General features: G+C 45.7%; 1 protein-coding gene and 1 long non-coding RNA gene across 4 annotated transcripts in view; one reads left to right on the top strand and one right to left on the bottom strand.

Annotated features, from left to right (window-relative positions):
• The window catches only part of TSC22D1 (TSC22 domain family member 1), a 92,448-nt gene extending 89,987 nt beyond the window's left edge, over positions 1-2,461 (top strand). For all 3 annotated transcript variants that reach the window (XM_066176204.1, XM_066176206.1, XM_066176207.1), the window contains 2 exons: positions 8-59; positions 1,050-2,461. In XM_066176204.1, the coding sequence (XP_066032301.1) occupies positions 8-59; positions 1,050-1,307 (310 nt within the window). In that variant the 3' untranslated portion in view covers positions 1,308-2,461. The remainder of the gene's footprint in view (positions 1-7; positions 60-1,049) is intronic.
• An 8,486-nt stretch (positions 2,462-10,947) lies between these two features.
• On the bottom strand, positions 10,948-20,170 carry LOC136285261 (uncharacterized). The gene is made up of 3 exons (XR_010719407.1): positions 20,050-20,170; positions 16,157-16,288; positions 10,948-13,901 (listed from the first exon to the last, which is right to left on the bottom strand). It is a non-coding gene; the product is annotated as an uncharacterized lncRNA (long non-coding RNA).
• Between the last annotated feature and the right edge of the window lie 103 nt (positions 20,171-20,273).

Raw genomic sequence — 20,273 nt, forward strand, 5'->3', positions numbered from 1 at the left:
CTCGCAGCTCCTCTGGTGCAAGCGTAGTAGCTATCGACAACAAAATCGAGCAAGCGATGGTACGTACCGATGGGGCATAAATCCTTGTTCGTGTTTGAAGCAGTAAACAATATGGGGATGCGGCGGCGATGGTTAACCCGTGCGGGGACGCGTTTCGCTAGCGGAGCCGGGGACGGAAGGGGAGGCACGGGGGTCGGTTTCGGGAGCTTTTTTTATTTATTTTTAATTGATCAAAGGCTTCCCGCGGGGAGGAATGCGCACGTTTGTGTATTGATGCCGGGGAGGGAATGACGGCATTGCTCTTGGCTCCTGCCTCCCCAAACGATTGATCCCGGCTCCATGCGGCGGCGGAGGGGCGCTGCTGGGCAGAAAGCGGAGCGTGTTTGTGGGGTTTTACAGTCCCATAGAGGGGGCGTTTTGGGGGTACTTTGCATTTGATTTTTTTAACTCTCCACCAAGCGCAGGCGAGCGCAAGCCTAGAGAGCGCATCCCCCGCGGGCTGCAGCCGGGGCATGTCTCGCCGCTGCGCCCTTTCTCCCTGCGGGCGCCGCGGTGCCCGGAGCCGGCGGCTTCACCTCGGGGGCCGCCGCGGCCGCTGGCCCGGCGCGGAGCCGGGGGCCCGGCCGCCCTTTGTTACTGGAGCGGTGCCTGGAGCCGCTCTCCCGGGAGCCTCTCCGGCTGTTGCTAGGCAAACTCCGAGCCTTTAACTCACGGCTATAAATAACTCGGCCGCCCATTGGCCGCGCCGCGCTCTGACGTCACCCGCGGCCGCGCGCGGACGGCGGGAGGGAGGGAAATGCGGCAACCTGCGCCCAGAACTGGCTGCAGCCGGCGCGCGCGGGGGCGGGGCCTGGCGAGGGGCGGGGCCGCGGGCAGCCCGGTCCGCACGTGAGCGGCGGCCGTGACAGCCCAGCCCGGCGCGGCCGGGCGCACCCGGGACTGCGCTGGCCGGGGCCGCACCGGGGCTCTGCGGAGCCGGGGAGAGCCTGGCAGCCCCCGCCGGGCGCTGCGCTGCTTCCCTAACGCGCGCACTCTCTTCTGCCTTTCAGGATCTGGTAAAGAGTCACTTGATGTATGCAGTAAGGGAGGAAGTGGAGGTCCTCAAAGAGCAAATCAAAGAGCTGATAGAGAAGAACTCGCAGCTGGAGCAAGAAAACACTCTGCTTAAAACACTTGCCAGCCCAGAGCAGCTTGCCCAATTCCAAGCACAGCTGCAGACTGGTTCTCCGCCTTCCTCTTCCCAGTCACAAGGGACAACACAGCAGCCTGCTCAGCCGGCATCACAGGGCTCAGGGCCTTCAGCATAGCTCAAGATGTCATTGCCATCGTGATTGCTGGCTTCTGGACTGCCCAGAGTGAGGAGGACTAGCGGAAATCCGCCACAGCCACCCTTCATCCATTTCAGTGCACACTGCAACCCAGACTGAGGACTCCATGCCTTGCACACATCAGGAGAGTCTTTTCCCCCTTGTATTACACACTCATCTGTCTCTCTCTTACCTCCCTTACCCTTTTGGCTTGAAGGAGTCTATGTTCTTAGGCTGGTTGAATAAAATAAACTTCTTCCAGAGCATTAGCACAAGTACACTGGGGACTTGAGCAGCTTCTGCAAATGGCTGAGGATCGAAGCTGCGTGCCTGAATTTTTTTGGTTTGTTTTTAGATCTTCCACTCATCCAGTGCTACAGCTGATACAAGTGCTTTTCAAGCTTGGAAATGTGAAGAAATAGACGGGAGTAAAAAGTGATGGCTCAACCCCCTGTAGTGCATTGGGGTTCCAAAGTGTGGACTGGTGCATAGGATCTAAGAGGAAGAGGGAGAAAGGTAATCTCAGTGTTTAACACTTAATTGTCACCTGAAACCTTAAGTGCAAATATTTGCACCGTTTTCTGAAGCAGTGGACAGGTGCATAAAGCTGTATTATATATAGAAAACAGGTAGGTGACAATGCAGTTGTTGGCTCATAGGATAATTACAATGAAGGTTATTTGCCTACTGTATATTTGTGTATTTAGTGTAATTACTTTGTAAAATAGAAAACTGTAACTATTTAGGTTGTACAGATTGAAGTTTAGTTGTTTCATTGGCTGATCTGAAGAAGTTTGAGAAGTTTTTTTTTATGCTACATAAATAAGAATGCACCTACGCAACTGTTCAGAATTTGGCAAATTAATGCTGTTTGTGTAACTTCTGAAGTTCCCTGGCTGCTGATTATCTTGAAGTAAATCATTGTTCATTGTAGTTTGGTTCAAGATGGGAAAAACCACTCCAAAAATTATCAAGCCCTGCTAGCAAAGAATTAAAGAAAAAAAAAATGGATTTCCCAGTATGGATTTTTTGCATATGATCTGTATAGTAGTATGCATATGTTTTTGTGCATGTTCTCTACAGTTGTAACACGTCAATGTATTTAACTGTTGCACTTGTCAACTTTCAATAAAGCATACAATGTTGATAAATCACTGTTTGTATATTGTACTGGTGTTAACCACAGTCACTTTTAGGATGTTGCAGTGCAGTTCTACATGGGTGGTGAGGTCAGGAAGCCTAAGTCTTGGTGCAAGATGTTGCCTGTTGGCTTTAGATCTTTAGTTTCAGCTAAAAATGCAGCTCCTGCTTTCCACAGCTCTTTAAAACAGGCAGATACTGAAGTTAAAGAAGGGAGTAGGGTGCCTGACTATACAAAATACTGCGTTTAGTCCAGTCCTATATGGTCAGGACTATAAGGCCACGGATATCTGTTGTATGTGAATATGTAAGTTGTTTGTAGTGGCAAACTGTACCCTTACCTGTGCACTGGTCATCCCATGCTGGCACAGTTCCCACCCTTAAGACAGGGTGACAAAGGCAGTAAGCACTTCAGCCATCCCACCAGGTCAGCCTGTATTACAGTATTAATTCTGCCTTCTGAAAAATGTTGAGAATAATTTCCACTTTTGTGTGTGTAAGTTTGGAAAAAATGCTTCTTTAGTGATACTGCTTAAAACTGAGTTTAAGCTTATGAATTTCTAGGGGAATGAGTAGTGAAGGTGTGATTGATACACTGCAACCAGGGGAGCAAAGGAATTTGCTGTTTTACAGCAGTGACTTAAAATGTGAATACAGGAAATTTGACTTTAAATACATGGGTTTTTTATAGGGTCATATGACTGTTTACTCCGTGTAATGAAAATCGGGAGATACTATTTTTGTGGAGCTTCTTGTTACTGAGAGTAATCAAGTGTAGCAGAGGAAGCTAGAAAGCTGAGGGTTCAAAGGTAGGACGGGTCACTCTTGTGTAATTCATAGCTAAATTTTTGCTTTTGGTGGATACTTACCATGTAGCAGTTCAGGCACTGCTTAGCTGCATCACAGGTAGTTGAATTGCCTTTATTGTGATTGCCATATTGAAGTGCTTGCGTGAGTGTCTTCATGGGAGTGTGAGCTTGAATTCATAGCTGGTGGTCTTGAGATTTCAGTGTACAGTTTAGGAATGTTCTTAATAAGGAAACACCAGAGGAAAATGCAGGGGTTTTCTTTTTAATGGGTTACGCTAAAATTAGAGATTGTTGATGCCCTTTGTGGCAGAACAACACTTGAATTATTTGGATCCGACAAAAGGAATGCTAATTTTGGTGCTTTTTAAAGGGCTTAATTGTCTCCAGTTGCATTTATATTCTGACTGTCTCTAGCACTTCCAGGCCATAACATTGAGAAAATTGACTTTTTTATTTACTTACACAGGTCAGCTTTTTCATCCACTATGGTTATCAAAATTAGCGAAGAATTTGGGGGGATTTTTTTGTTTAAAAATGAAATGGACCTCTGGGTTTATTTCTTTGAAGAACAGCATCAACATATTCGAAATTCAAATTTGGGGCTTTTTAGACTGTTCTTTAATAAAGGATTTCAAAGGCTTCAGGATTTTGGTTAGGTAATGCATTAATAATTTTAGTACACTGTACTAAACAGTGGTAAATCAATGCTGGCAAATCTGATCGTTTATGTACTGATTAGTTCTAAACTGTGGAGCTGGTTCTTGGAGCTGTTTATTAATTGCTAAAATGAGGCCAAGCAATGTTTTGTTGCTGAGATGATTTTAGCAATAGCTCTGTCAAAGCTGCAGCCTTTTCATGAAACAGATTCAATTTGATTAAAATTGTGCATGAAATCCAGACAAAGAATAGATGGTTGTCAGTTATGTTGTAATACTTCTGGAATGAATTGTTTTGATTTTTGCTTTCGTTCTAGAACAAATAATTTTTCAGAGAACTTTAATCAAGTATTATCGGTGGTCAAGAGTGTTGTCTCTTTCCACCAAAACTTTTCTTTTTACAAAGTCTGAGATGCTCATGTTTTCATCCACACTGAAAGTCATATTAAATGTAACCTATCTTTTATATGTCAAGTTTTTTATTTTCTGCATATCTCAAATACAGTAATTCTTCAGGCTATATTCAAGCCGTTTGTAATTTAATTTCTTGTTATCAATTAGCTGCATACTGGCTTTCATTTTAACAGCAATATGATAAACTGATCAAAGCAGATTATCACCAAGACCAGGTTGCTGGTCTTTTTTCTTCTTACAGCTTTTTTTAATTTTTTTTTTCTTTTTTCTTTTTTTTTTTTTTTTTTCCAATTCTTTTTTGACATATAATTCTGAGGCAAGTCTAGGCAGTTCAGATTCTGAGGTCTCTCTAAGCTTGAGAGTGCTGGCTGTAACTGGGGTAGAACTAATTTTCCTTAGAGTAGCTGGTCGTGGGTTGAATTTGTGACCAAAACAGTGTTGGTAACACAGGGATGTGTTTGTTACAGCTGAGCAGGGCTGACACTGAGTCAGGGCCCTTTCTTCCTCTCACCCCGCTCCACCAGAGAGGGCTGGGAGTGCACAAGGAGCTGGGAGGGGACACAGCCTGGACAGCTGACCCCAACTGACCCTAGGGGTATCCTATAGTATACGGTGTTGTGCTCAGTGTATAGAGCTGGGGTAGGAAGGGGAGGAAGTTCAGAATGATGGTGTTTGTCTTCCCCAGTCACTGCTACATGTGGTGGAGCCCTGCTTTCCTGGAGATGGCTGAACACTTGTCTGCCCACGGGGAGTGGTTAATGGATTCCTTGTTTTGCTTCTCTGTTAAACTGTCTTTATCTCAACACACGAGTTTTCTCACTTTTCTGGTTCTCTCCCCTATCCCACTGTGAGGGTGTAAGGAAGTGACTGTTGTGGAAGGAAAGAGAAGTAAGAGCAAGTGGCTATTGTGGCACTTAGCAGCTGCCTGGTTAAACAACAACAGTCCTTTTTGTCGTCTGCTGTGGGGCTCGAAGTACCACCAGATGTGATTGGAATGTGCTCGATCGATTTTATAGCTATTATTGCTGTTTTGCTATTAATTGACAAGCTCCTGTTTGCCACAGGGCTTGCTTGCCTGAGTCTAGCGCTCATTAGCGGCTGCTCACTGCACTGCTGTGCTGCTTATCACCTTACTCTGTGGTGCCTGGGAACATTTTGATAACAGCCATGGCAATGTGTCGGGCTGGCAGATGGCCAGAGCTGCTGCTGCTCCTGTGCTGCTGTTCTGGGCAGGCTGGAACTCCAGCGTGAACTCGAGTGGAAGGCTCTGTGATCTGTGGGTGAGTCCATGTGGGAGCTGGACACCCTAAGGCATCTGTGGCCCTGGATAAGGCCATGCCAGAGCAGGTACATCTCACAGCATCTGTGCCTGTGGTTATGTCCGTGCCACAGCAGCTGGACCTCTGAAGGGATTGTGGCCCAAGGGTAAGTCCATGCTGGAGAAGGCACACCTTGAAACACCAGTGGCTGTGCTTGAGGTCATGCAAGAGTACCCCAAAGCGTGTGGCTGTTGATAAGCCCAGGAGAGAGCAAATACACCCCTGGAGGAACTGCAGTCATGGGTAAAGCCATGCTGGAGCAGGTTTACTTTTAAAGGGACTGGCTGTGGGTGAGGCCGTGCTGGAGCAGGAACATCTCTGAAGGCATTGTGGCCCATGGAAAAGCCCATGCTGAAATTGGTCTTCCTTAAAGCACCTGTGGCTGTGGGTAAGTCCATGCCACAGCAGGTAGACCCCTGAAGGGTCTGTGGTTTGTAGATAAGGCTTCACTTGGAGCAGGTACACTCCTAAGGGGCTGCGGTCTGGAAAGGTCCAAGTCAGAGCAGGGCAAGCAGAAGAGTTAACTGCAATTTTAAACCCCATGGTCTGCTCCAAATGAACCAGAGGTGGAGATTGTAATGGAAACATCTTGAAATGGTTAGGTGGAATTTGAGTTGTGTGTTACAGGAATTACTACAGCAGGAATGACCCAAACCAGTGGAGGACAAGCCTTATAGGAAGCAGTGCAAGTGCAGCAGTGGCCTGACCTGACCTGCCTTTGGTGCCCAGTAACTGATCACAGCACACCAGGTCTCCTGTCCTGACCAAAGTCATGGACTAAATGAACTCAGAGGACATTTTGTGGATGTTTGTGGATGCTTGACAGACATTTCACAGGGGTGATCCATACACTGAGGAAATGATACCTGTGTATGTATCAAAGGATGGTGACAATGGGGGTGGATAATGAGGATGTACTGCATAGTGTGGGACCCGAGCATGATGTAAATGGTATGGAATCAGGAATAGAGAATATCCTGGTTTGGGCTGGGATAGAGCTAGGATTCATCATAGGAGCTAGTGTGGGGCTATAGTTTGGTTTTGTGCGGAGAACAGTGTTGGTAACACAGGGATGTGTTTGTGCTACAGCTGAGCAGGGCTGACACGCTGAGCAGGGCCTTTTCTGCCTCTCACCCCACCCCAACAATGAGAGGGCTGGGAGTGCGTAAGGAGCTGGGAGGGGACACAGCTGGAACAGCTGACCCCAAAGGGATATCCGAGACCATTTGGCATCATACTCAGCATATAAAGTTGGGGGAAGAAGAAGGAAGGGATGTTCAGAAGTATGGAATTCATCTTCCCAAGTCACCATTACATGTGATGGAGCCCTGCTTTCGTGGGGATGGCTGAACACCTGCCTGCCCATGCGAAGTGATGAATGGATTCCCTGTTGTGCTTTGCTTGTGGGCACACCATTTGCTTCACCTGTTAAACTGTCTTGATAACAACTGTAAGTCTTTTCCCTTCTCCAAATCTCCACCCCATCCCAGTGGGGGGGAGTGAGCAAGTGACTGTTGTGGAAAGAAAGAGAAATACTCTTCAATAACATGCCTGGAAACCGTCTAGAGAGCACCCAGACAAAACCTCCCAGCAGCAGGGGAGTAAATGCAGTGCCTTCAAGATGCCTCTCCCTAATTCTTATGGAATAAGTCGATGCCTGGGAGGCAGTTTCCTGTGGTTCAGCTGCAGAAAGAGCCCCACAAGACTATTTGGGAATTACCACTCATGATTTTTTGTAGCTACAAATCTCAATACAAAGAATTTTAATTATTACTTTTTCCTTGCAGGGAGAAATAGCAGCTTGCTGGCTGAGTGCTTGTTTATTTAATATGTGCCATTTGCAAAACCTCTCATTAAGCATCCTGAGCACGTTTGTAACAGGTCACATCTTACAGATGATGCACTATTTCTCACTTTTCTCCTCTCTCTTTAGGATTATGTTTTTTAACTTCCTTGTAAATTTTCTGCTGGAGTAAACCTGAAAGAAGTTAGAAATTCAAGGAAATCAGCCCAATTCCAACCTTTGCTGTTCAGTGTTACTTCAGATGTATAAAATTAAATGGAGGATGGTTGCTGGAGGGACCTCCTGAGAAGTCTGGAGTGAACTTATGCATTTGAAATGTTTGGGGATATTCTGAAAATCTCCTACCCTGGGCCAGTCCTTTTCCTGCGATGAGTAAGCAGACTCTTCTGACTGCATTTATTTAGTATGTGCTGAGCTAGGTCAACAAAGGGCCTGCTTGAAAATCCTAGGCAAGGAGTTTCCAGCAGACACTGGCAACTGCCCTCCTCAAATGGAGTCCAGTTTCCAACAGGAGCAAAGCCAAGCTCAACAACGAAGTTAAAAGCCAAACCATGAATAAACTGACTTCCTTACATTGTAAATATATCGGAAAAGGGCAGCAGTTCAAAAGGGAAAATGAGCAAAACCCTGATTATTTTCCTTGAACCTGAATCCCAGGGGGTGATTGTCCATTGAGATGCCCCCAGGAGAGTTGTGCTGCGCCAAGAAGCAAGAGGGTTTGGGTAGGACATGGCCAAGAGGCCTCCAAACGGTTGCACAACAGGAATTTGGGTACAGCGTAACAATCGGCTGAGGAAAGGGAAAACAGTTCTCAAAAACCTTTTTCCTGAGCTTAAACCAGATTCTCAGGCCATCTTGAAGCTTAATTTCGATTCTTCAGCTGTGTTGGGTGGGGGTGGGTTTTCAGCAATGTGTATGTGGTAATACACACTGAATGTGGTTCAAGTCATCATGAGAAAGTAGCTACAGGCAAAAATAAAAATAAAGGTCATAACACTCCAATTGATAGTCTTGTAGTTTGTGTTTACTGAGAGCTCTGTTAAAGTTCTCCCTCTTTGGATCTCTAAAGGCACTGTAAAATGATGACAGGTTTTGATCTGGCAAGTGCAAGCTCAGGACAAATCCACCTTAATCTTGGAAGTAACAAAACAGCAGTGGATAAAACTTAGCAGCCTTTAAAACCAAAGTGAAGAAGAACAAACCTCAATGGCCTTCAGAATGGAAAGCAGATGAAGTTGTTCATCAGGGAGTACTGGAAGCAATAGAGATGAGCTTATTTGTGTATTATTTAAATTACTGTTAGCGGCTAGTAAATCCAACATACACTCAGGATCTCTAGGATTTGGAAGCTGGGTGTCTGTGTTGAGGTTTCAGATCTCTCCCCCCATACCCCCCAAAAAAATCTTGTTAAAAGAATCTACCTGTATTATGCTCTCTGTGGAGGCTGCTGTAAATGGCCACTCTTCCTTCCATTAGTTTTATTGCTGAGAACTTCACCGTTCTGCCTCTTTGCTCCTGCTTTAATTGAAGATTTGCTAGCAGATAGCCATCAGAAAAGACATCTGCAATTCAATTAGATCTGTGCTTAAACTCATGATCTCTGTGAAACCAGCTGCTGCTAGAACAGAGTGCCCTCCATGGGCTCACTGGGGCTGCAGCCTGCGGTGCTTTGCACTTCATCCCCCTCCTGCCCTGCTGGCCCCCCTTACGGGTGCTTGAAATGAGGACTCATTCCCCACAGGAGGCTTGTAGGTCCTAATTTCCTCTTCCTTGCAAAGCCGGAGAGAGGCTGGGAACTTGGCACCACTGAGGAGCTATGAAACCTGCTTTATAATGTAGCGAAGGTGGTTGCTGCACAGTAGACTCTTTCTGCCATGCCAGATAGGATATTAAGGAGTTACAAAGATGCTCCAGAGGTAGCTTACTGCATCTTTTGCATAGACGTGAAAGCGTCATGAATTTAATAGGAATGTCCGTACCAAAAGAAGTTGGACTTTTTCACCGACTTAATTCAGTCTCTGGTGCTGTAAGTGGCATGTTTCCCTGGTGCCAGCTGCTCCAGGGCCACCATTCCTGCTTGCAGTGACCCTATGAGGTGACTGAGGTGAAAACCAAACATCTGGGCAGGCCAGACATCTGAACTCCTGCAAGGAACAGCTCTTTGGAAATACTTCCATGACCCTAGAGGTAGATGTTGGTCTCTAAGTGATGTCAGGCTAGTCCCTGACACGAACCACAGCCTTGTTTATAAATGCTCCAGAAGGATGTTACAGAGTGCTTCAGTGGTCTTGCTTGAAGCATTTGTAAGAACTGATTACAAAGACTTGTAAAATCACAAGTGAAAAAAGCCAGGAGGGCTTCTTTGTAGAAAAGATATAGTTGATGAAAACCAGAGATTTGAGGAGAAATGAAAAGTGAAGGTGAGCATGAAGAGTGGATTTGGTTTGCAGCTCACTGCAAGCTCCCCTGCCTTCAGGGGGAAGTGGCCCCCATTTGATAGAGGGGAAAACTGAATATTTAACTGGGATGGGAGAAAACTGAATGAGGAACAGAACAATGCAGCTGAGGGTAGCAGATTGATCAGAGTGCTGTACCTGTCTGTCCCCCTGAGTATAGGGTTTAGCAAAGTCTTGGTGAGAAACCTGCAGCCATGGGCTTTCTCCAACTGCCTTTTACAATATTGCGCTTAGTTTATTTTTGATAAATCAAGTGAAATCTTACACGCGAAGGAATTAGTCAAGCAGGGGTCCCTTTCTGTTTTAAAGAGTTGACAGTGAGGAGGTTTGGGGCTGCTTTTCTACTGGAGCATCCTCAAAGCCTGCGGTGTTTTAACTTGCTCCTGGACAATCTGGATTTTGGCAGAACACATGCACATGCCTAGACCCCCCCAGGCCATCCATGCTAAGCCTGTTGGATCAGGAGGTGGAAGGCCTATAAGACAGGTGACATAGGAGCTTTCAGCTGGCCAGTGCCCACCCACCCTTCCCTCAAGGAGCTCCTCCTGAGGGTTATGCCCCCAGCCATTGGTGAGGCTCTGCACCCTGTAGCCCAGGGGAAAACACTTCCACTTTCCATGGATTTTCTAATTTCATCTCAGCGTGGTTGCTCATAGGCAATCTAGAGGTAAAATTAACTTGTACCACAATTCTCTTTGCATTTCACCACACTGCTTCAGTGGCAAGCACCACTTGATTTAAAAAAGTTTCCTTTTGGGGATGTGAAAGTTACAGGTATGAGTTAGTAATTTAGAGAGGAAAAAAATCTTGCATCAATGCTAAAAAACTAATAAATATAAAACTAGTAAATATAAAACACTCTGTAGAAGGCTACAGCAGTTCTACAGACAGGGATGTACATCCCAGGGGAAAGAAAGAATCCTTCCAGAAAAGCCTGGCAGTTCATGGCTGTTCCAGCTCCTGGAAGACCAACCAATCTAGGGAAAGGTTGAAATGAAAACACTTACACCCTTTTGAGATGTTGTATATGAAAACTCTCAGACTTTAATTTTGGTTTCAGAAAAAGAGAAAAGAAAAGCAAACTTTATTTTTGTCTAAATTTTCACAAAACTCCATTTCTATGTATACTTCAAAGTTTGCCAGTGAAGCTAACTTGGCAAACATCAGTACACAGAAAGGATATATCACCTATCATCTATGTTAGAAGCTAACCCAGCATAAACCTTCAGTATTGCTAATTTCTGATGACCTTATCGTAATGCCAAATAGATTTGATGTTCCCATTAAATGTGAGTTCCTGAAATAATTCTGCTCCTGTGAGGCTTGTACCTTCTATTAAGAATGAGTCAGCTTCTAGCCTTGGGTTTCTGGGTAAAAGGGCTGAAAATATCAACGAGCTGCAATACACCAAACTAGAAATCAGAAAAGAAATAAGAGAAAAAAAAAATCCAAAATTGTTTTTTAAGATTAAATGACATTTTTGGCCTGAAATTTTGGATAGTTTAACAACTCTGAAATCGTGTTGGACCAAACTTGTTCTTGTGCTGTGACAGTGACACAATCTGCCTTTGGTGTCATGGTACCCTGATCCTGCAACAAATTAATTAAGAAACGGTTTGGGGTTAAACAAACACAGGATCAATCTTTGCTTCACATAGCGGCACTGACTTTTTTTTCTTTGATGTGTGACAGTTTCATGATATTTAAGCATATGCTGGATTTTTAACCTTAAATACCATTTATCTCTTTCCCTCCCAAGGAGCATTTTGTATTCAGTGTGTTTTATCTGGTGACTCATATTATCTGCAAATAATCAAGCTGAAATACTAATTGCTTTTGAAGAGGGAATAAAGGATGACATTGTTCTGGATCATCAAAAGCAATTCAGTCTGTTCCTCAAGGCAGGAATAAAGGTTGCAGCCTTGTTTACAAAAACAGGGAAGCCTAGGGGCCACTCTCTTTGAGCTGTGCAGATGGGTGAGGAGAAACTGTGTTCAGATTGGGGTTATAGAATGCTACAGCTCTACTGAGCCTTTTCAAAGTAGCATTTAGTTCAGAGACAGTGGTGTTCATTCACTCACCCCAAAAGAATCTGAAGGGCTTTTATCATAGCTCTACAACCTGGGCAGTGTTTGGCACCAACTGCTTTGTCGAAGATTGTCCCCCTGGATCTCTGGCAGGGCTAATGCCCTTCAGTGCCCAGGGGCACGGCCACCCTACAGCCAGCGGTGCTTTCTTAGTGGCCCAAACAGTGGGGGCAGGTTTGTGGATCCAGAACTCTCCAACAACAGGTTTCCTAAAGCTTAGGTGGTGTTTTGAAGGGTCAAGAGAAAGCACTGACTTTTCTTTTTCCAGAAACTGCTGGCTAAGTCTACGAGACTGAAAACCTCTAGCCTCCCAGGCTCTGGATTTAAGGGCCTGGGGAAGAAGCCCTATGAGGAGCAGCTGAAGTCACTTGGTCTGTTCTACCTGGAGGAGACTGTGGGGTGACCATGCAGTCTTCAAGTTCCTCATGAGGGGAAGAGGAGGAGCAGGCACTGATCTCTTCTCTGTGGTGCCCAGTGACAGGACCCCAGGGAACGGCCTGAAGCTCTGTCAGGGAAGGTTCAGGTTGGATATAAGGAAAAGGTTGTTCACCCAGAGGGTGGTTGGGCACTGGAACAGCCTCCCCAGGGAAGTGGTCACAGCACCAGCCTGACAGAGCTCAAGAAGCTTTAGGCATGCTCATTTTTGGACAATGCTCTCAGGCACATGGTGTGATTTTTGGGGATGGTGCTGTGCAGGGCCAGGAGTTGGACTCAGTGATCCTTGGGGGTGCCTTCCAACTCAGCATATTCTGTGATTTATGTGAAAAATGATTTATTGCACATTAAAACATTTACTGCTGGGTTGAAATGACAAATGTACACAATCCTATGGCTTTTGGCTTAAAACAAATTGCTTTTAAAAGATGAGAGGCTGATCTTAGGCTTAATTGTTTCTTGAGCAGCCCTTGTTCCACTGATGCTGGAAAGTCATTTCCCAGGCTGTGACACCTGCTGACCTGAAGCATCAGGGGATGAAAGCAGACCCAAACATGAAGTGACCTGTGCTCGGTGTCTGTTTGTGCTGCACATACTGACACAGAACCCCTGTCTGCGGTGCCTGGACTGTGCTCAGACATGCTCTGTGTGTTGACGCCGCACCAGCATGTGGTTGTGTTGGACAAACAACTTGCTGTGCCAAAATGCCCCCAGACTGGTGCTGCCTTGGGTCTCTGCCTGACCTTGGGTGGTGTGATATGAGTCCTTCAACCCCAGACTGGTTCAAATGCAGGCTTGAAGTGCAGTTATTTGGGAAGCCAAGGACCTTCTAGAAGGGTTGAGTGCTGTGCCTCTGATGGCACATGCCTGGAATGGGAGATGATGACCTGCACCACCAGCACAGCAAATGCCATTGCTGCTGTAGGTAAGGATACAAGATCACACTTGGGCAAACCTGAGACTTGTTATCTCCTGGCCTGGGATTCATCACATGATTGCAGGGACATAGTAGCATAGATGTAGAATAAGTGAACCTTTAAGAGACCTGGGAAGGCCAGGTGCTCCAACTTCTCACTCAAAGCAGGGCTAATTTCAGCATGAGGGCTGGATCACTCAGGACTGTGTCCACTTGAGTTTTGGAAATCTCCAAGGGCAAAAAACCCACAGCCCTTCTTGGGACACTCTTCCAATGTTGTTTGGGTTTTTTTTCCTAATACCCAATCAGACTTTTCTCTGATGAAACTTTTGTCTTGGCCCATGAAGTTTCTCACCTCATTTGGGGTGAAATAATTTCAAGTTGCAGATGAGGAGGAGTGCCCATCTTGTCCCACCGGTGAGACCTTGTGCATACTGCTTCCCTTCTATTACCAGTTATCCTGGGTTGCAGACACCTCCTCCAGCTGCCGTGTCCATCAGAGATAACCAGCCCTTCCTCAGCTCTGACTGTCCACATGGAAAGCTGGAATAGCCTCTCCTGACAAAGCAGAAAAAAACCTGCCGTTAGGAAGAGGAAAAGAGAGGCTGGTTGACTTTACCTGCTCCACCTGCAGCTCCTGTGTTCAGGGACCCAACTTGTCTGTGGTGTCCATGTGCTTGGCATAGGTGACTATGGAAGAGCTCATCTTCATTTCAGAATGCAAATAAAGGCAGAAATTACAATGTGTTTTGTTTGTTAGTTTTTCCACAGTGTGTAGCTGCAGTATTTATGTTATTGGAATGCCATGGGCTCTCTGTGGAATCATCCTCTATCCCAGGATAAAAGGCAAACATGTATGGGGGGGCTGGTTGGATCAGTGCATTTGAGAACAGGATAAAATAATCCTCAAGCAATTAATTTATTTAGGAATGATGAAAGAGCTGGCAGGTGATTCCTTTGTTCTCTGACAGGGACAATAATATCTTTCTATAAAAAAGCTTTTTTAAGTTGAATCCATCAGAATTTTTTCAATGAAGTGTTTTTGACAGAAGATACTGATCAAAATCAAAATAATTACAAAAAAAGCACCAAAAATGCTACAAAATGGTCATAAATCTGTAGAAGAAAAATGTGACAGGAATGTTTTCAATTCATAAGTTGTTCATTTTGAAAAAAACTGGAATTTCACAGTGATATTTTTAAAAGTTATATGTTCTGTAGCGATTTTTAACATCATGGCTGACATGTCATGAAATCATCATGGCGCATAATAACATCTTATCATTTCTAGCTCAGAGTGTTGCCTGTTTGTTGTAGTGAAACAGTTTGGCACCTGATCAAAGTCTCTCCTGCCTCTCTTGTAAAAAAAAATAATGTCAAACTTCCATTACAACACAGACAGGAGACACTTTGATCTAGAAAAGAAAGTATGTTAGTGTTTACTAAGTGGCAGATGGTTTTAATAGTTTTAAAATGAAACAGAATAAAAAAAAATAATAAGGTTTGCCTATACAATATGCAGGACAAATGAAATGCCACAAAATCATCTGAAAAAAAAAATCTTAACCACAGATAAAAAGCAGGAAAGAGCATTTCTTAAGAGAAAGTGACCTTTTTTTTTGGTAAAGGTATTTTCCTTTGTCATTTGCTTTTGACTAGGCTGAGTTTGCCAGGCACTGAGTCTGCCCTGCACTCTGCTGCTGGGATGGGGGAATGAAGCTGGCAGGGCTGTGAGGCTGGAGATGCCTCACTTGTTTAAAAAGTGAGATGAGGTTGACCCATGTGACAAGGATGGCTGCTGCATTGTTGCCATTGGCTTCTTTAATGTACAAGAAAAAAATCCAGATCAGCAAATATGCCTATTCTTGGCAAATGTGTTTCTTAAACAAAAATAAAACCCAAAGGAGCTGCCTGATCTGGATCATAAACTTGAGACAGTTGTCTGTGGTACTTGGGAATCTGTTCCAGGAAACAGTGTGCTGAGCTCCACATCTGACTCCAGTTCTTTGGGAACTGGGTGCCAGAATCACACCATACATGTAAGCATATAACAATATCCACTATTATTAATATTATTATTGTTGTTGTTGTAGTTGTTGATGTTGTTATTTATTATTCTTATTCCTCCAGCATCAAACAGAATCATATGATAGTGTGCACACAGTGAACAGCATACAGAAATAAACACACACAGTCATCACACAAATGCTCCCTGGCAAGACAGAGTAAAATCATATCAGCTTCAGGCTGGCTTATCAATATGATTAAAATCAGTAGAAAACAAAAATGTCCTTTTGTGTTGCAGGTCCTTGGTTAGGGAGGTTGGTAGAAGTCCAGTGAGGGTTCCCATTCCCCTCTGATAACTCATCTTGCCCTGCTTTAACTGTTATCCAGTAATGTGAACATCACTGCTTGTCGTAGGATCGTTTAGGTTGGATAAGATCATCTAGTCCGACTGTAGAGCAACAGCTGCGCTTGCAGCTGCCAGCAGCATGGCTGGCTGCTGGTGGGACATCCCACTGGTGTCCTACCACAGGCTTCCAGCTGCACAGGCATCTGCCAAATGGAAGAGCAGCTGACTGCTGGCCTTCCTGCATCAGACTGTGGCAAGTCCTCAGAAGACACGAGATGGCCAGAAATGTGTTTGCATTTGTGCCATGAAAAACTGGGCGCATCCAAGCCCGAGGGACAGCCCTGGTGTCAGGAGAGGCAGCTGTGACATGGAATGGTTCTGCTTCCTGACTGTCCCCGAGGGCCTGCCTGAGCCTGCAGTCCTCCTGTGTGCTAAGGTGCTGGGCATCTACCTGCCTTACCTGTCTGCAGGATGGAGCCAGCAAAGCCTTGCCATGTGTCCTGAAAACTTTCCACCGTGAGATTGCTTTTATGTGGCTCTGTTGGGTGTCAGCAGCTTTCCACTCTGGTATTCACACCAGATCTCCACATGCCTGTGGAAAGCAAGGCCACAGCACATGAAAGGTTACTGCAGGAGGAAGCACAGGGAAGAGGAAAGACAGATTTCAAGCCTTGAGTCAGCCAAAAAGCTGAAATTGTAGGAAGCTGCACTGAAAAGATGAAAAAAAAAAAAAAGTAAAGAAAGGGAGATTTGAATGGATCCAAGCCTGCTGAGTGGTATAAAGGAGAAAAACAGTGCTGGCATGAAACTCTTCCAGCTGCTTTCCACAGACACGGCACAGCAAATTTGTCACAGGAAGTAAAGTAGAGAAAAGGAGTGAAATGGGTCAAGGCAAAAAGGACACGTGGAGGGTGGAGGGATGCTTTCTACCTCTGGCAAGGCCAGAGCACTGAGCTCACCTCTGCACGTGGGCCTTTGACCAGCACCGGATTTGGGGTGCCCTTGGAGAGGTACAGCAGGGATGTGGATGGGGCCAGGTGGGGAGACGTCCCCTGGGACTGGCAAAAGCAATTCTCTCAGCTCTGCCCCCAAGCACTCAGGGTGAAGCAGGGAGAAGAGTGAGCTTGGTCTGCCCCCTGCAAGACCTGTCAATCCCTCTCTTCACACAACAGGTGAATCAGGAGGAACACACACACACAAATGTAAAGAGAGAAGCCACTCAGTGTAGGAGGTGAAGTAGTTATGAAGAAGATGCCTTTCAGGTGTGACAGGGTGCGTCAGGAGTGTCCACGGGGGAAGGTTACCACTCATGTCTGGTGGGAAGGCAATTCCATCAGGTCCTGCCATCACCCAGCCCTTCAGAGACTGAAATGTTCATGGTTAATGACTCAGAACAATGGCCCATTTGTGGAGGCGGCAGGGTGCTTTGCACCCCCCGAGGGGAAGGAGGGGAGGTTTTGAGTGTGTTAATGGCAAACCTCTAGTCTGCATAAAACAGAGGCTACAAGCCGGGCCTTGAGGCCGATAAGAGGCAGATCCTGTGAGGTGGGATGGTGCTTTTCATCATGCCAATTGCCCTCCCTTACATAAGTCACTCAATGGTAAAACTCCCCACACACCTTCTCCTTGGAAAGGTCCTGAGGGTTTTCATCCCACCTGATGGGGCATTCCTGGCTCAACTGTGCTAATGTGAGAGGCAGCTGTCATGTCTTAGAAGATGTCACAACCATCAAAGATCCCCAAAGTGCCCTCAGACTCATTTCTGAGGCCTTCCCCCAGAGGACTGAAAGCTCTCCACCAGGGGAGGTACCTGGGCGTTCCCACCGAGTCTGAGTGTATTTGAACCCATTGGACTTTGTGGTTTACGGGCTTTTTCCCCCACCACCAACAGATCAAGACTGTTGATCTGATCAGTGGATCAAGATCCAATGTCCTTTCACTCTAATCCACCCTAAGAGAACAAAAATGTGGGTTACCCTCACCTTTTGGGGCTGGGTGTAACAAACCCCTGCCTGATGGGACCCTGGGGCTGAGAACCCAGCTCCAGGGGGATGGGATGGGGACCAGTTGCCAGCGAAGACGATGTTAGGTGAAATGCTATGGTGGTGTGGAAAAAGCACTGGGAAGAGAACTGATGGCTAGTCCTATAGGAAAAGAAAGCTACAAGAATGTTAGAGAGGATTTTTTTAGAAGGATACGTAGTGATAGGACAAGGGGTGAAGGCTTTAACCTGAAAGAGGGTGCATTTATTTTAGGTATTAGGAAGAAATTATTTTAAATGAGGGTGATGTGGCACTGGCACAGAGTGCTCAGAGAAACTGTGGATACCCCATCCCTGGAAGTGTTCAAGGCCAGGTTGGATGGGGCTCTGAACAGCCTGATCTAGTGAAAAGTGTCCCTGCCCATGGCAGGGAGGTTGGAATGAGGTGATCTTTAAAAGCCCCTTACAATACAAACCATGCTATCATTCTATGAAAAAGGGTTTATGGGTAAAAGCCATAAAGTTCATGAATCTCTAGCAGTCAACCTGAGATGCAGTGTGTGGTTTTCACCTTTGGTATTTAGAAAAGGCCTGTAAGAACCCGCTCTAATACATAAAAGATACAGGCCTGTGCAGATAACCTCTGGGATCACTTAGGGTCCTCCCTGGGAAGAAGTGAATAGGAAGAGGATGGGAAATAGCTTTCAGTGACATATACCAACAGAAACAAAAGCAAGCTGCTGCTCTACTCTTGAAGGTGGCAGGTTAGGAGCAATGGCTTGAAGCTGAAGGAAGAGCAGGGCTAAGGTTTGACTTTGAGATACGCGCCAAGTAAGTTGCTTATAAGTGAGAAGTCACCCACTGGGGTGAAGCCTCCTGGACTCACATGGAGCTTGACAAGTGATTCAGAAATGGCTTCTGCCAGCAGGAAATGTTTGTCTAAACCCAGCTCCCCCAGCCATCTTATTCAAGAAGAAAGCTGGAGTTTCCAAGAGACAGTGCTAAACCTATGTCATTATCAGTGCTGTGTTTTCAAGATGGGTCTCTAGATAATGACACTAATTCTGTTTGTCAAGCAAAATTTCCCTGTGCTTTGCTGGAGGCTGTGCACAAATAATGAATGTCCCTCAGAGTTCGATACTACAAATGTTTTTGCTCAGAAATCAATCTGTTGATTGAGGAGGTCATTTACTGCTCGAAAAATTGTGTTGTCTCCCAAATCCAGCCATGAGCTTAGGAGAGGAGGTTACCTAGTCAGATGTGCACTGTTGATTTGGTCTCAGTCAGAACACTCTTGAGCTCCTGTGCTCACTGCTTCCTCCACTGCCTCCTCCTCCTTCTTGGCATCCCAGCGCTCCAGGTGCTCTGGGGCAGACTTTGTTTTCCTACAGGGCTGTTCAGTGTGATGAACATGCAGGGAGAGAGCACAGGAGGCTGCTTTGTGCTGTCTGCCGAAGGATCCTTGAAGTGGCTGGGCACCTCATTGTGACACGGAGAAATAGTCCGGAGATAATGATAACTTAGGACATGTCTAAGAAGCTGTTTATCATGGTTTTTTAAAATAGTTTCCCTCTTAGTTACACATCACAGGATCAAAAAAAGCCACAGCAGTCCAAGTATGGCTGTTCTTAAAGCTCAGGACTAAGCACCAATCCCAGCTTGGTCAGACTTTGCTGAACCCTTGCAAGGACATAGCCTTACACAGTACCAGCACACTTCTTAGGAATGTTGTGTTGGGATACATCCAGTGTGATCACTGGAACGTGTAAAACATGCCTTTGAAAGCAAATCAAGGTTTGTGGAAGCTTGAGTGGATTGGAAAGGCCTTTAGGTACCAGCAGACTACAGCACAGCCCAGGGACCAGATGCTCCAGACACCTGAACCCCACATTCCTGCCTGAAAAGGTGGCCCAGTTCATCCCTGTTAGAAGTCTCTAAGGAGCTTGTAACCTAAAACTATAAATACAGGAGCAGATTTTGTCACCGGGGCTCACGCAAAAGTCTTCCCTTGAGAGTGATTAAAGCTATTCCAGATTGCAGCAGTGACAGTGGCTGCCCTCCCCACACCAGATAACAACCTGCAGGAGAACAGCCCACCAAACCCCTGCACTGCTGCCCAGGATCCCAAGTACTGGGCAAAACTCCCACTACCTTTCATGTCTGGACATGTTTTCTGTCAAGACTTAGTTGCCATTAAATACTGAACGCTGAAAGTTTGGGGAGGAAAGGTAGCAAAACAAACTTTTATTGCTATTTCCAGAGCTGTTTCCTAAGGCACAAACTCAAGTTTCAGGGGAAACCATGCCAGCTGGTGACTGCTTTCCACCTTCCTGCTTTCCCTCGCTGCCCACCCTTTGGAAGCATGTTCATACCTTGGTCTGCAGACAAAAAAACCAAAGAGAGCCAGCAGCTAGATCCGACAGGGAACTTCTCTCGTGGCTTCAAAAATATGGGTGGGGAGAGGGGAAACAGGAGTTTTCGGTTGTTACTGCTTTGCTCTTTTGCTCTGCTAGGTCATGTAAAAACAGATGCAGAAAGACAAGATAAGGAACTCTGTGGTTTCATCTTATAACCTCAAACAGCAAACACTCCTCAA

This window comes from Chamaea fasciata, unplaced genomic scaffold (assembly GCF_029207755.1).
Source record: "Chamaea fasciata isolate MVZ Bird 193981 ecotype frontalis unplaced genomic scaffold, bChaFas1.0.hap1 SCAF_2, whole genome shotgun sequence".
Lineage (NCBI taxonomy): Eukaryota > Metazoa > Chordata > Aves > Passeriformes > Sylviidae > Chamaea > Chamaea fasciata.